The 17,550-nt window shown below is 37.8% G+C and overlaps 1 protein-coding gene across 2 annotated transcripts in view; it reads right to left on the bottom strand.

The window, feature by feature from the left end:
• The window catches only part of PCSK5 (proprotein convertase subtilisin/kexin type 5), a 321,518-nt gene that overhangs the window by 57,875 nt on the left and 246,093 nt on the right, over nt 1-17,550 (bottom strand). Inside the window, exon 21 of one of the 2 annotated variants that reach the window (XM_060762182.2) lies at nt 11,212-15,651. The exons of the other annotated variant lie outside the window; for it this stretch is intronic. Within the exon in view, the coding sequence (XP_060618165.2) occupies nt 15,536-15,651 (116 nt within the window). The 3' untranslated portion in view covers nt 11,212-15,535. Of the gene's footprint in view, nt 1-11,211; nt 15,652-17,550 lie in introns of those variants that run through there. 2 annotated transcript variants of the gene reach the window in all.

Here is a 17,550-nt window from a genome sequence, read left to right as displayed (position 1 = left end):
TACATAGCATATATGAGTACGCATCAGTTCAGGGGCAAAACAAAAAAGTAGTTTGTGATAAAATGCATTGCAGTGTTATTTGCATAGGATAATGAAAATGATGAGTAGGACAAATGAAAAGGCAAGAGAAATTCAGAGAAAACATATGTCCAAGTAGAAAGAGATAGGACATTTTGGAGGCAGGAGCATTGGTGCATAAAAGAGAGACACAAATTTCACTAGATAAATAGATAACATTAAAATAATAGTTGCTTATAGAAGGGTCTGGAAATGAAGATCTATATCGACATGCCTTGATTTATATACAGAAGTATAATACATTTTGGGCATATTTGTCCATCTCAGCATAAATAAGAGTGGTACTACATAGCTAAATTGCTGCGAAGTGGGGAGGGAGATGACATATCTCTGGAGGAATTCTGCACACAGAGTTGGCTCCAAACTCTTTTGGAATTCTCTGTAACAAATGAACTGTTTTGCACTTGGGGGATTTGCAAACACACACTGATTTCCTGGAATCATTAGCACATTTCTGTCTGGCAGAGAGTGAAAATACTGAGACTTTCCGTCCTGCCTTTTGTCTGTAAGCAATATTTTTATTCCGTTCCCTTTCCTTACGTTCTGCACAGGATGGCTAACAAACATTAATGAAGAAATGAACAGGCTTATCTCATTTCTGTCTGATGTAGTAGAGACATGTGACACAGCAAGTCGCAGTTCCTTCCTACAATACCCAGGATATATCTCAGGAGAATAGAGGAGACAGAAATCAATGTCGCCCTTGACAAAGGATAAATTGAGTATGTCAGGCTGTCCCCATTATGCTATTTTTCTGCCTTATAAAGGCATAGCTGGATCTTGAGAACCAGATACAAAGATGGATTACTTTTATCTCCACGTTTACTGCTTTTGTCAGTTCCAATTAGTGAGATACACTTTCCTTTACATAGGCCAGGTTTAAATATAATGATCTCAAACTAAAAGCTTTAGGTTTTAAAAAAAGCCACGAGCAAGCTAAGCGCCTGTTTATTCTTCATTTGGTCTTATTGCCTTCCATAGCTTCAGTGTTGATATCGTAGGTTCTCTAAATTATGCTCTGTGAATGAGTTTCTTGGTTACAAGCCAGGATGTAAAACCAAGCATATGCCAAAACTGGACACACAAACAAGAATGGCAACCAAAGTTGTGTGTGTGTTTGTGTGTGTAGAGGTGATGTTAAACAGATGAGCACTGGATTCATAGTGGATATATACTCACCCAATGACACTCAATGTTTATACTATCTATTATAATAATGCATGACTTACCATGTGGCTAACTGATGACTCCTCCCAATCTATCTGATGTTCCCCCATGTCACCGTCTCCCCCTCCCCCCTTTTTTGGCAGATCTTGCACAACCAGGCATGTTTGCAAACTCATCCCAATGGAGAAATATCAAAACATATTTGTATTCCTACAAAGCTACTTAGTGCTGATTTTTTTAAAAATAAAATAAAACGGAAATAATAACACTATGTAATTTTTTTTTAAAAATGTTCTGTTCCTGGTTTGAAAGTGTTATTTCTGTTTAATTGTGCAGTGCTTACTTTTAAAGTAGTTGGTATACTCCAAAAACTTGGTTTTTATGGCTGCCACAAACTATGTTGAATTGGTTGAGACTCGATTAGATATTCATTGAAAAACTATAGCAAAATGTGCTGCAGGATGTCTCGTGAAAACAAAGTTTTTGCAAGTTAATAAATGTTTTCCATGTTTTTATGATAGAGTCAATTAGGAAATGTCCTTTATAACCCAGGAAAAGAATTGTGTTACATAGTGTAATGGGAAAGTTCAGAACATTCATTTCTTTACTTAGCGTCTTTCTGTGATTGCCCCCAGAAGTGTACTGTTAGCCGTTTCGGCAAAGAGGAATCAAATGGGATGAAAAGACAGCCCCAAAACATGCCCTGAAAGACATGTCACTGGCACAGCTGCAGACAGGTGTACCATCACACACAAAGAACTGTACTACTGATGCACATGGTGAAATTAGAGATTAACAAAGTCAATTGTTTCCCATTTTACAAATGGGACTGGCAGCAGATTCTTTCTCTACAAGTGCCTAGGAGTTACTGATGAGACAAACCTTGTGTCATGTAATAAGACCCGCAGGCACCAGTAGGCAAATAACATCAGAGATGCAGTATAAGTATGTGCAATAATATCCTCAAGATAGGTGAATTGAATATGTGGGGAAAGGGGACAGTTTAATTCAAGTGGATAGCACCTATGTATGGCGTAGGATTGTCAGGCTGAAAAATGGAAAGGGTGCTTGTGCCATTAATGGTTGTACAGGAGAAGGAATTTCAGCAGATGTGTTTTATTACCCGATGGCAAAATATTTGCAATATTTATATACCTCTCTTCTCAACCTCGAAGGGGACTCAGGGAGTTCACAGTTTTGGCAACAATTCAATGCCATCAATAAAAACAGTGTAAAACATTAAAATTGACCCTCCTCAGATAAAACATTAAACATTATTAAACACAGCACATGAAATAATATCACCTATCACACAGAGACATAGTCATTGTCGTAAACAGTCCTGGGTCATTGCACTTTCAACTTTAACTTTAACTTTAACTTTAAATATTTCTGTGATGGGCCGAACACTTGGTTCTACAGCCAGGCCTTGAGCTGTCTCCTAAAGGTCAGGAGGGAGGGGGCTGACCTGATCTCACTTGGGAGGGAGTTACACAGCTGTGGGGCCACCACTGAGAAGGCCCTGACCCTCGTCCCCAGCAGCTACACCTGTGAGGCCGGTGGGGCCGAGAACAGGACCTCCCCGGAAGATCTTAATCTATGAATGACAAGCGACACCTACTAAAATTCCCATGAAGGGAACAGGAACCCTCTCTAGTATTCAATATGAGAACCAGTGGGTGTATTCCATGGAATAAAGACCCATGGGAAAGAACTCTCCATTTCAGTCAGTAGTTGTTCATGTGAAGAGAGTGATGACGTAGTGTTTTGCAAACTCTATATATTTAATATCCCATTATTTTCTTCCACAAGATCCAGGTCAGTTAACATCCAATTTAAAATAAGGTACAGCTAAAAACACTGTAAGTACAAATATTAAAAGCAAACAACATTATGTTAGAAACACATAGGGGGCTTCTACACTGACATGATAATCCAGCTTGGAAAGAGTTCAAAAGAGACTCGGTTCACTGCATGTTGATCAGATGGCCATGCCTGGAACTAGTTTGAGGCCAGGAAGGGGTTTACATTGAACATGGAAACAGGCTTTGCAAGGTTTTCCCTGCATTTCTGGAGAGATGCACATCAGTGCACAAAAGGCATATGGAGGGAAAAGGAATATCAAAAGGGAGATGACAGCAGTGGAGTTAATATTTTACCCCTCCGAAGGGGTTGATTATATTCCTGTTGTCCAGCAATGCCCTTGGGGCATTTTTCTGCACCCCTCTTTTTGGATTATTCACTCTACTTCAGCGGGTGTCTACAATGTACTCTGTTGATTTCACCCTGCATCTGGGATATACTGCCTTCTGCTGCAGAACATTTTTGGCAGAATTTGGGTTTTCTAGGGACTCTATCTCTATCTATCTATCTATCTATCTATCTATCTATCTATCTATCTATCTCAGTGGTTCTCAACCTGTGGGTCCCCAGGTGTTTTGGCCTACAACTCCCAGAAATCCTAGCCAGTTTATTAGCTGTTAGAATTTCTGAGAATTGAAGGCCAAAACATTTGGGGATCCACAGGTTGAGAACCACTGATCTAGATGTACATTGGTGGTGTGCATTTTGTGGCCACAGTAACCTCAATCCAATTTTGAACTGCATTTTGTAGAAGTGCCTATAGTTAAAACAGTTTAAAATATAGCTTCACAAACACAAAAGCACCCCCTCAATAAAAGCTCACCTGCCACATGATTTATGAGCTGAAGACCTGCCTGAATATAAAGATCTTTGCTTGCTGGCAGAACAAGAGGAAGGAAGAGCCCATGGGATTAAATTGCACAATCTGGGACCCACCATCAAAAAGTTCTCTCCCATGTCCTCTTCAAACATGTCTGTGATGGAAAGCTTTCCTCTGAAAATCTTAAAACTTGGGCAGGCTTAAATATGGAGAATATCTCGAGCAGTGCTAGCTTGTGGTGCATGGTGAAGGTTGTAGGCTTGCTCTTTCCTGTCCTTTCACATTGTCAAGTGATAATGTGTAGTTTCTCAGCTAGAATTATTTTGCTTGAGCCTTGAGATGGAACAAATCTCACATCAAGGGTCATGGGTCAAAAAGGATTGTGGGATGCATGCTTATCCAAGGTCTTATGAACAACAAGGAATGCAGCGGACCCTCTGCCTCATGGGTCATCTGTGTCTTTAGAAACTCAGTGACTCTCACCCAGAAAGTAGGTATCACTTTTGCCATGACTCCACCAGTGTGCTAGGAAAAGCTGCTGCTACAATGCTTCTAAAGACAGAACAAAGATTTTTGCTCTACCCTCAGGAATTCTTGGATACAGCACAGGTAGCTGAAGCAGGCATTCACATCAGAGACGTTTTCAATCATTTTACCTTCAGTGCAGGATTTAGCATTTGTTACTTTTATTCCTTTCCTTGGCCCTCACACTCCAGAAACGCAGCACGATGGGAAGTGAATTGTAATAACCTAATCCTGTTGAAATGGATTTCTAATGTTTTTTTAACATCTGTTCAAGGAGCTGCTAGGGGTAGTACATTCAATTCTTATTTAACTGACTGAGGTTCTTTGTCCTTACATTGTTTGTTTGTTTATTATGCTCTCAGACCTCTTAGTAACCTACAGCATCTGGGAGAATTTATTTTATATTAAAATTGCACTAGATAAAATAGCATAAAGAAAATGTACCAGCAGGTGGTAAAAGTTCTGTAGTAAGGCCACCCACAGTAAAACCATCAACAAATAAAATCAAAACAATATGGAGAACTAAAAGCACTAAAACCATTCTTAAAATGCCTGAAAGAATAACATGTTGCTTTGAGCTAAAAAGACCCTGACATTAGAGCCTTTCTGGGAAGAAATTTCACAAATAGGACTCTTGAAAATATTCTGAGACTTTGGCACTTTCCCCTCTATTTTTCGTTTCTTCAAAGAAAGTAAAAAGCAAAGCTTTTTTTTTTTTTTTTAAAAGACTGCACTAAAAGCTGGAGTCCTTGTTAGTATCCTAGCAGGGGTTAACAGCTGTTCAGTGGCATAAAGTGGTACATTTGTATTCGTGACTTTATTGGATACCATTTACATTTGCTTACAGTTTGAGGCTGGGAAAAGATATGAAGGCTAGGAAGGGCTGGGGCAGTTAACATTTCTCCGTTGCTAACCTGCATGTACTCATTGTTGTTGTGGGGAGATGGATTGCACTTGTGCAATTTGGTTTTTCTTGTTTCTGTTTACGCAATAAAACTTATGGAATTCATCTACTATTTGGCTTTCAGCCTGGGAAGGGAGCGCATGATGACTGGGGTCCCTTAAATATGCAACGACAAGGGCTTGGTTTCATTGACAGCAAAGAGTTAAGTCTGGGTAGGATATATCTGGGGGCTCAATTTTACCATTGGTGTGAGGGGTGCCGAATCTCATTTTAAAAAGGGCTGGAATGCTTTCTACTGTGTGCCACCTGCTCCATCAGTTACCATAATGAAGGGTATGCTATAGCAGTAACCTGAGTCTGCCTCTCTAACTGAAAGAATCCTTAGAAAGGACTGGAATGATAGCCCAGTTCAGGGCAGAACTTCCACCAGCACTACCAATGAAAACTACAACTCCCTTTCAGCTGTGTACTTTAGCAAAACATTTAATTCTACTTTTGTTGTTGGATGCCTTCAAGTTGTTTCTGCCATGTGGTGACTCTCCAATTATCATCCACTGTTCAAACCAATGTATTATTGGTTCCTCTGGGATTATATGTTAATATTTGTCTGTTTACAGAAGCATTGAATGTTTGCCGTTGTATGTTGGAATCCGTCCTGAGTCCCCCTTGGGGAGATAGGGTGGAATAACATTTTTTATTATGCTGGTTCTAACTCAATGTGCCTTTTACATTTTTTTTTTAAAAAAAAATATTGAAATGTTCCCTAAAAGGTGTTCTTAAAGTTTACAATTAAACTTTAAACAGAGTATGTAAATCAAGGTGCAAAGCTCTGCTCAGCTGTGGAAGCTGACTAGGTGACTTTGGGTAAGTCATATTCTCTTAGCCTAAAGGTGCTTCAAGACATACCTAAAACCTGTGCTGAAATGGGTTAAAGTAACCTGCTTCAGTGCGGGTTCTAACCTCCACCCCCCAACCAAGCCCCGGACTTTCCTTCAGGAATGGCTACATGCTATCCAATTGAACTCAGAATGGTCTTAAGCCACCCTCAAGTCCTGAGCCTCTAAAACTTACTGAAAAGGGTCCCTGGTAGCCATGAAGCCTCTCCTTGTATTGTCCTGAGCGGAGGAAATTACGCCTGAGGAGATGGGAGGGGTGAGAATGAAAATCTCTCTCCTCCCCCCCCCCCCCAAATGGTTTCCTCATATGTCATTGCTTCTACACAGGATGATGTGAGGAGAGGCTTCATGGCTGGCAGAGACCCTTTTCAGTAAGTTTTTGGAGGTTAAATTTGGGGCTTGGAGGGGAAGGGTGTGGATGCCATCCTGCTCCTGTGGGCTTTTCAAAGCCAGAAGAAGCAGGATGTCTGTGGGGATTCACTCCACAGTCAGTTCCTACAGGCCCAATACCAAATTAGACCCAGATCTTTCATTAAGATCCAGATCTAAAGAGGTATGTAATTAATGTGGAGTAAACAAGGGAAACCCACTTTAATCTACATTAATTTGCTTTTACAGGATGCATTGCTTGGATGCCTCTGGTAAAAGCGACACAGGTCTCGCTTTTAGGTTTGCAGATTTGTTTGGGATTTTTTTGCTAGTTTAGTTTTTTGTGTATGCCTGTGTTTTGTTTTTGTGTTTGCATTATTATTTTAATAGGTACTTAGTTGAAAGGTTTGTAGTAGTGGGTAGAATGTAGTTGTGCAGTTTTTACTATTACATATCCTCAACATTTGCTTGTTTGCTTGATTATTCCTGTTCTGTTGTCGTCCCCCCCCCCCCCCCGCCCCGCTTTCTTGAATAAAAAATACTATTTAAAAAACTGAAAAAGTGGTTTTGGGGCATCTATCATAAAAGGTAGGAACAAGATTTTTCTGATCTTGTAAATCAAGGAAAAACACAATGGACCTTGCTATGAATAAAAATGGCCTTACAACACTTAGGAGTAAATTGGCTTTTATTTATGTAGAAATTATTGATTTTATCATTCTTGGCCTTATTATTAAGAATGCAATGGTTTCTTGAATATGAGGACAAGGGGGCCCTCTCCTTTGTTGCTTTCCCAAGGAAAGCAATGTATCAGGAGAATAGAAGTTCCTGCTAATGTGGAGATGGCACACATGCAGATACATCATTTCCCACAGTATGGAAGTCATGATGGAGGATTTGGGTCTAGGCACTCTCTGGTTCTAAGTCCAAGAAAACGTGGTGAGTAATACCTGAAAAAGTTCAAGGAGAGTTAGAAGAGAAAGCTATCCATCTGTGAAGGCCCATCCACATAATGCAAATGAACAGAGAGTAGAGTAAGATAAGGACCGTAAAATATATGGGCTTGAATCTTACTGGTGAAAGTGTCCAATTATTTTAGGAGTTTTGATTAATTTGCCCAAGCACGACTTTAAGACTGTCTTGAGCAGATGTTGTTCACCACTCTGTGGTACTCTGGAAAGATGTGTGGGCAGACTCCCATTCTTCCTCACACTAGTCTAGCTCCACCTCCTCCTCCCCATTCCCATTCCTGCTCCTTCTGTTTGCACCCAATGTCTTACAACTCTGACCCAGCATCTCTTCCCTGCCATGGGGAAACAAACATCAGCATATGTGTCTGCAGATATGGAGGCAAAATACACAGCTGCCTTCATTCCATGATTTGAAATTCCAATACTCACAGCTGTTTTTTCCCCCTTCAAGCGGCAATCTCTGAACTTTGAGAGTTCAAGCAAAATCTACCAATGCTATTCTCCTCAGTAATTTTATGAGAAATGAGCCTGCACCCAACTTTTATTGTTTTCACCAATGAAAAAAGTCACAGCAATGATTGATACACCCATTGCCTGACAAAAGAACTCCCAGGTTTGTTTTAAAGTCTTCTCCTTTGGGTTCTTCCCTGGTAAAAAGATTGCTGAGCTGTGGAAATCAATCAAGAAATCTAGGATTTTAGTTTAGTGTAGGCATGATAGGGCAACAGTGTGTCTACCCACATGTGGAAAAACAGTAGACAACAGCTCGTAGTTTTTATAACTATGCCTCATTTCACTTCTGACATGATAAAAATTATCAAAAATATGTCACCCTTCCTGGAATTTCTAAGTACTAAACAAAAGAACTTGTCTGTGCCAATGAAGATAATGTCTATCATCATAATTATAACCTTACCATTGGAACAAGAGTCTGACTGAGAATTGATTCCACCTTAGCAACTAAGTCAATATGACCACACTTATATAGACGTAAGGAGGGAGATAGTGTTAAGATTAGAATATGGCAACACTGCGGAGAAATCCAGTTTTGTCATTTATATCCACAATACAAGGTGTGGTGATTATAGAAATGTTCTGTGATGAGAATAAACTGCAAAGTGCTCTTAATAAGGGGCCAGTGCAGGAATGGAAGGACAGGGTTGCCAGACTGAAAACAGGAGAGGTCTTTTGTACCTTTAATAGCTGTGTAGAATAGGGAATTTCAGCAGATGTTACTTGTTGCAGAATCAATTGAAAGAAAAGAGACAGCCTCTCCCTTCTCCTGCATGCCTAACACTACTTTAGGAATAGCTTTTAGAATAGAGGAAAAAGGATATCCTAGAGCCGAAATGGAATTATGGAATATAATTCATGCAAATGACCTTGGGCCTATCACACTTCACTTTAAATTATCTCAACATGTTGTTTTAGAATTAAAATTGGGAGGGTTGGGGAAGAGCTAGTGAGTCCATCTGTTACCTTGAATTCCTTGGAAGAAATGTGGGACAGAAATGTGTTCAATATATAATTGTTGAGTGTCCTTTGTTGGAGCAGAAAAGGTAGTAACAAGAAAGCAAGTGAAAAAAATGTAGAAATTTAGCATTTTAAGAGGCAATAAAAATGATGCAACAGTTGATATATTTCAGTTGGAAAACAAAATTACACAATTGGAAAAATATATGGCATTGGTTAGTGTTTGATTGGCAAATTCTGAGAAGCTTGTTTCAAGTGAAATATCTGCCCAGCAACCCTTGTCAGAAATTGGAAAACATTCTCTGATTGTAAGAATGTTTTCTGCTCTCGGAAGGTATATTTTTGTTCTGTAAGCCTGTGGTGGGTAGACCTTTGGCTTGCACAATTTACTCATTATGGGGCATTTCGAGACTAAAATTGATACTTTGGGAACCCTGAGGGCTATATGCATTCCATGAGGTGCACTTTCTTTACCCCTTGTCTATGAACATGTTGCCAAATCCAACAGCAACAGGGGCTCCTACCCACTAATGACCCTGGAAGATTTGTTTCAATTCTATCCTTGATAATCTATTATTGTCCATGTCTGGTGTAAGTTTAACACATGAAATCCATTTTTAATTTCAAACAGGGACACTTTATTCAATCTCCCTGAAATATGACATAGTTAACAATAAGGGAAAGGTATCTGAAAATTCATACCATTTGGGGTTAAAATGATAAGGCAAGGGATAAAAGACAGATAGACTTTCTGTGTAAATGAACAGAATGAATTTCAAAATTCAAATTGAAGTCTGAAATACAGATCGACTGGTCCTGATTTGTTTCAAATAAGAAATTCTGAAAATATATCTAAATTCAAAAATAAAGAAAAAATATATATGCCCGAATCCAGGTGTTTAGTGTGTGTATGTATGTATGCATGCATGCATGTATGTATGCGTCTGTCTGTCTATCTATCTTAGTTAACTATATATAAGTAGGCAGCATCTCTTAGCTCATCTTCCCAACTGGATAGAAACATCATTCACCTGTACTCTAAACACCAGCAGAGTGGACCTCCTTCTCTTCATGTAGTTGATGTCCATAATGTAGTGATTGGGAATAAGAAATTGTTATGGAGTATACCTAAGTTCTTTATCACACAAGGCTAATAAATTTCAGTTACAGCAGGATAATCTTGTGTTTAGTTGGTATGCTGTTGTGTCTCTCCTGTTGTTGCTTTGCATTTCACTACTGCTCCAATACTGCAGCTGGTGCGAGGGGTTCTTTCCACTGCAATTGCAATATTCCAGCAGTCATGTGGCATAAGTGGATAATCTCCTCCTCTCACTGACTCCTTTTTGTTATTCTGAAGTGGGGTAAGGTTGCTTTTGCTCAATTTTTCTTTTTATAGTACTTTATTTTATCATATTAACATAATGTACAACCACCACAGCAATTTTTAAAAAATAATTGAAAGGGGCACATTTGCTGGGTAGTGCTTACCTGGGCAGTAACATGGATTTAGCAAGAAGGTAAAAAAGCAATCATGGGACTGTGTAACACCAAACCGTCACCACAGTGCAACTGTAGAGAATTGTCATAGTGATTGTTTCAATACCGGTATGTTTCCATTTGCTTCAACAATGCAATTACTGTAAGACAACAGCCTGGTGTGATAAAGTCCTAAGTAATGGCTCCATATTAATGATGATCATTACTCCCTGCTAGACCTATGGGGAGAATAGTAATAGTAACACTTTCTTTTTCCAAGCTATGTTTTCACTTCTAAATCACATCATTCAATAGACTTACGATTACTCTATTCATATGGTGTCGTGAGCTGCAAATATAGAACTGAGTGTGCAGCAGATTTCAAGATAATTTATATGCTACCATTACTATAAATTACCTCTGAATTATTTACATGACATGATGGGGAGTAAACCACAAGCATAATGCAATCTTTGAGGGGTTTTTTTTTGCAAGTTCTATATAAGCCACCATTTCCACTTGAGCTCTAAAGCTAATTGTATACAATGTTCAAAACCACGTGAAAATTTGCAATCCATAAAGAGGTGTTCAAACTGTCCTCTATCACAACTGAAGAACATAATTGGTTTTTTTGTAAATACCAGTAATTTTAATTTTCAGAGACCAATCTTTTAATTTAAAACAATATTTCACTTTATTTCACTGATTTCTGTTTAGAACCAAATTGCTTCTTGGAAAAAAAATAAAACGAGGGACAGAGGATGAGCTCAGAACGAAAATTTCTCCTTCCAAGCATAAGATTTTATATATGGCTCATAAATGTGCTTTACTAGATCAAAGGAACAAAACCGTTAATTTAATTAAAAATGGAATAATAACATTGATTTTGGCCAATATCAATTACAACAGTGCTACCCTATTTTACAAATAACAACTGGACATTTTACACATGTACAGTATTCTTCAGTAAAAATGTATCTGAATTTAACAATGTGTCAGTATTAAAAAAATTAAATTCTCTATAGACGTGTTAGAAGCATTTGTAAGTATCCAAATAAATTCTTTACAATTCAATACATTATATCACAATTAGGAATATATATTTATAATATATATTTATTTATATAATATATATACCATTAACTTAAAACTTTGAAAGCATTATTTTCTAGTTAGAGAAATGAGGCAGCCCAGATAGTACTAATAGTGAAACCAGTAGGGATTTGTAATTGTTTCAGAATTTTTGCAAAGAAGCTGGTAGTTCACTAAATATATTGACTGCAGCTTCCTAGAAGACGCAGCCACCAGACCCTGCCCAGCATATGCAAGCTACACTTAAATCCCACTTACATAATTTTTAACAGATTGTTTATGATTAATTTAATCACAGTTGATTTCAGTGGGTTTTAACACAACTAACCTAACCGGATCAGGGATGTCACATCTGACCTTTCCTCACTTATATACATCTTTCAAGCAAAAAACACTATTAGCATCTCCTTTATCATAATTCATCTGCAATCCCATTCCCTTTCTATGATAGATGCATTTAGAACCAGTTCAAGGCAATCTGTGTACTCTTCCTTTCTCCCTTTACTTGTAAGATGTAACAACAGTAGCAGTTTTCTACTATTTACTTGGGACAATTGTATTTTTTCCACATTTTGTGGATCATGGGTATATGCAAGAATAGTTATGTTCTCTTTTCAACCACTGCATCAGGAGAAAGACTCTCAGTCTAGTGCAGTGGTTCTCAACCTGTGTGTCCCCAGGTGTTTTGACCTACAACTCACAGAAGTCCCAGTCAGTTTACCAACTGTTAGAATTTCTGGGAGTTGAAGGCCAAAACATCTGGGGATGCACAGGTTGAGAACCACTGGTCTGGCGCTACATTAGAATTATTTTATGTTGTGCAATAGCATTTCTACTAGATCATTAAAATATAAATTACAGAAATGAATTGGTCACATGAAAAAATCCAGCACAATTCATTCTGATCAAGAATGTATCTAGTCCCATTACCTTTTTTGCATTTGGGTATTTTGGAGTTACAATAATTAGTTCAAGGATTACTAATAAAATAATGGGATACCATCAAATTCTGAAGAGCAAGTTTAAAATGTAAGTTTTTAAGCTTTCTAGAAATATATTTTCTTTGATTATCTTTTTTAGATGAACATATATTTTGCAATAACTCAAATTTACTTTAGAAAGAAGGCATTGTTTCTTAAAATTGGGACATTCATTTGAAATGCCTAGAATTTTGCATATCATATGTGTTTGTGTGTGTGTGTTTTCTTAAACAATCCTTTTCCCCACTAACGTATGAATGTTTGGCATTTTAATTGGCCAACAGGAATGTATGACATATTTTTCAATACTATTTCCTGATAGCCTGGATAACATGATATGAAAATAATTGTTGGGGCTATTTGAGGGTGTGTGTGTGTGTGTTTCTCTACTTATATAGCAGAATAAGAGTAAAATCAGGCATAGAATATTAAATTAGGTATTATTGCACAATTAACACATTAATTCAGTCTTGATGGAACATTGATAATGTACACCAAGAGTTGAATTTGGTTCAGTAAATTAATTCCAGTTATAGGCACCAATCATGCAAATGAATGTAAAATTCCCATTACAATCTGGATCTCAATACTCATTCCTTTTACACCATTGTTCTAATCCAGGTAATGCATTCAGTGTGCATAAACAGAATACTGTGAATGACTCAAGTATATCAAATACAGAAACGCACGCATAAGCCATTACAAACATATTTGAAGTATGGAATGCACATTATAATGGATACAAGGAAGTATATATGATTTTGACTTCCATGGAAAAAGCTATTCTATTTGCATAAAATGATATGGTGACAGAGTTGCTCTGTTCAGTGAAAAGAGCAAGGAATCCTAGGATGCATCATAGCTTCTATAGGAGCCTCTGGATTCAAGTGCAGGTGGATCTGAAGCTGTAGTAACACAAGCAACACACCAGGTGGCCTCACTTAAACCAAAATAGCAAACTAGATGAACAGAAAATGTTCACGGGGAAAGCATAAGTGATAAAATTTAATTTAAGTGAATCCAGCTGGTTAGAGATCAATAAGTGGGCAACATTAATTCACCAGATAATAGTCAATATGGAATTTCCTGAATGGGTCAATGGATGTCCAACAATATTAAGTGGGAGGGGTCACCTTGTCACTGAAGCCCCAGGTGTACCCCTCATAACTGGATCCCAAAGGTTGAGAAGCCCTCTGTTTTTGGAGTGATGAAGAGAGCTTTAGACCAGGTAGAAAAATAAAAAGAAAGTTCCATTTATAATGACAAAATAATTTACGCAACTAGGGAAATAGTTGTATCAGAACTATTCCAAAAGTAAAACATATTTTGGAGCAGATTCCCGGGGAACACTTTTATAGTAGATGTAAATATTTAGCTCAAGAAGACTTCAAAAGTCTTTGAAGTACTGATGTTTCTCTATGTGCATGTATTATATTATCTGGCGGATTGATTTTACCACTGACAGACTGTTTTTTTAAAAAAAAATAAAGTCTATCTTTTTCGTTTCCCCCTCCGTCCTTATTGCCTCAAATCTGAAGTTGTGGCCCTTGCAGAAAAATGGAACCATAGTAAACTTTCAAAATGTATGTATTCTAGGAATATTATTTTACTTCCATTGATGCATTCCAGTTTCAAGTATGAAAGCTTCACTTTTCAAATGAAGAAGCATACGTCTCTGCATCTAAAAGTTCAAGAATGTTGCAGCTTTATATATATCATCAAAAGTATCAGATTCCAAAGCATAATGGATAGCATCCTAAATTACGATGGTGCAGGTTGGGCTTACGCTATTTGCAACTTTAAATTATGGCTGCTGTTTAGGTTAGAATTCTGTTCAACCAAGGCCACATCTACACTGCCATGTTTTTCAGTTTGAAACTGCATTGTATGATAAGTGTAGATGGGGGCCAATTCTTCCCCAAAATTCACTTTGAGAACAGTGCAGCCCTATTCAAAGTGGCAATTTCCAGGTTGGCAGACCCTGTGTGTTTCTGCGATAAGCATTGCACCCAGCTCTTCTCTTGTAGAGAATGTATGCTGCAAGAAGGTAATCTGCAGAGAGCTCATAAAAATCCCAGAAGTCTTTGCAGATGCCTGGCACGGTGAATTCAGCTAAAGGGTAATATCCTGACTCATCTCCCCACATTATGACAACAGAGAAATTGTCATTTTGAATAAGAGGGCTACCTATGAGATGATTTTTTTTCTTTGGGGGTTGCATTGGGAGACACAGTTAAAGAAATACAGGTATGCAATAAACAGTTCCTTCCTTTGCAGAACCTCTATTATATTTACTAAAAAAAAATTAAACAGCTCAAAACATAGGAAATGTCTATAAAATACATGCATACGCATGTATGTCTTTTGATATTACAGTGGATGCAGAACACAGCCCTGAAAGAAAAAGTGTTTCTAATTATCTCAGGGTTTGCTTTATTGCCTAAAGTTCATCCTCATTCTGATCAGATAACCACAACAACGACTAATGCATTGCATGTTTTTAGTTTTGTTTTAATCCATGTAAAGTTGAGTTGGGTTCTTGAAACACTCTATACACCTTGAAAGGAAAAAAGAAGAAAAAGTAAAGGGGAAACCCCTAGAAAACAAAACAAAACCTCAGGGATATTCTTAAACCGATAAGAAATCAAATAACTTTAATTTTGGCATCAAATGCTTTGGTCACACCATACTGACACTGTGATCTTGGATGCTTTGTTCTAAGCATCCACTTATGAAAGGTAGGCTTGTTGTAGTTTTTAAGTTCCAACATACAGTTCACTGCCTCCCCAATGGGGAGATAGAGAAAGATAGAGGGAGAGAGAGAAAGAGAGAAAGGTGGTTTGCTTTTTTTTCTTTCATTTTTAATAGTATGGATTAATCTATAAGTCTACAGGAGGAAGAGGACTCGGAGAGGTGCCAATTCAGCCTTTTAATGTACATGTTCTGCAACAAAGTTGCTGAAGTACTTTCCGTTGACAAAGGTTATTCTTTTTCACTAGCATACAGAAGCCTCCTTCGGCCCAAGATTCTTCCGATGCTTCCAGAGGTGATAGAGAATGGAGGGAAGTTGAAGTTTGTGAACAGCATGGTTTCAAGTGGAGGAAGGTTGATTTGCCAGACAGGCAGATTTGATGGAAGAGACCATTCAGGAGCAGGTAGCAAACAGAAAATTGGGTTTCCATCAAAAGGAATTTCAGTCACAACAGCATTTGTTTTCAGGAAGAAATATTGTGTCCCAGCAAGGAGTGATTTGTATCCATTTATGAAAGGAGAGAAAAAAAGATTTGAAAGAGAAATATTAGAAAACAGTGGAAAATCCAGTGGAAGATATTTCACCAAATATTATGAATAAAAAAGGATATCAAATAGACACATTACAAGAATATACACATAATTTAAAAATAATCCAGAATGTGTACAAAATAGTAGTCTAATCCTGACTTCTACAAAAATTGTATCAAATGTATAAAAGTGCCAAAGTCACAGTCCTTGTATATTACCATCACAAGAACTGTATTAGCCTGCTCACTTCATATGTTCTGAGAGAAAAAAAAAATCTTAATCTGGTGTAAGTCTCCAGCTCTGCTACACAACTTCTCCAATCTTCAGGATGAGGGAAATATAATGAGCAAATTGGAATATATCATCCAACCAATGTCTCTAGATTGATTCTGATGATTTCTGTCCATCAAATCTAACTGGGTTGTAGGTTTTTCAGGTTGTATGGCCATGTTCTAGAAGCATTCTCTCCTGACGTTTCACTTGCAGCTGTGGCAAGCATCCTCAGAGGTTGTGAGGATGCTTGCTGCAGATGCAGCCAAAATGTCAGGAGAGAATGCTTCTAAAACATGGCCATACAACCTGAAAAACCTACAACAATCCAGTGACTCTGGCCATGAAAGCCTTCGACAATAAATCTAACAGTATTTATCAATGGAATGCATTCCTTTCCAAAAACCTCTCTGCAGAACCCAGGTGTGTTGATAGACCCTCTGAAAGATATCGGAGGTTTGCCTGGACATCGAAACAAAGGAGAGGCAGGGTATCTATTTAGTTAATAAATAAATAAATATGGGGTTTCAATCAGGTTATCATCAAGATCAGAGGTTCAGTTAAAGGCAGAAGAATTTACTCATTACATTTTCCCTCCTGCAGTGAAGAAAGCATACATCTATCAGAAATTCATTCAAGTGAAAAGGCAGGCATCAAGGCAGCATTTTTTACTGCACAGTACCATCATAAGTCAACCTACTATTAAAGAGCTTTAATTCTGCCATCTGTCAAATGTTAGCTGGTACTCTCCCAATAAAGTTTGCTCACTCTTTGCTGACTACAGCAGAATCGGAGGACATTAAGCACTTGTTCAAAATGGTCATTCAATTAAACTAACATTGTGTCTTGCTTGTTGGTTTAGAAATTTTATCCCTTGGGTAAAAGAGAATGTGGAAGAAAAGCCATGCAGTTCAGACCGGTTTCTTTAAAAACTATGAAGTAATGTGATATGTAAGTTCAGAACATTTAAAGCAGAGATGGGGAACTTGAGCCACTCCAGATGTTGTTGGATCTCAACTTGTGAAATGTTTCATTTGCTCAGGCTCATGGTAGGTGCAATCCAACAAAATCTGAAGTGTCAGAAATTACCCAAAACAGATATTATAAATCATCCTGTAAATGGGTTGATGGCTGAAAAATACAAAATATTTACGGGAGTATTGTTTTTGTTAACTCTCATATTAGTGACAAACAATGTGAAACACATAAAAGAGAAATCTGTTTTTAGCCATGCTTAAATATGCTGCCATTGAGGTTGAAAACTGAGTAAGAGACTGAAGAAGCAAGTAAAAAAATTTTTGCAAAATACTACACTCTCCCAATCTCTCCCCTTTCCTCTCAAAAGCTGAATCCTAGTTGACTTTATGTACTCATTCAACCCAAA

Source organism: Anolis sagrei, chromosome 2, assembly GCF_037176765.1.
Source record: "Anolis sagrei isolate rAnoSag1 chromosome 2, rAnoSag1.mat, whole genome shotgun sequence".
Lineage (NCBI taxonomy): Eukaryota > Metazoa > Chordata > Lepidosauria > Squamata > Dactyloidae > Anolis > Anolis sagrei.
Note: the sequence above shows the minus strand (reverse complement) of the source record. Positions and strands in the feature narration are given on the sequence as shown.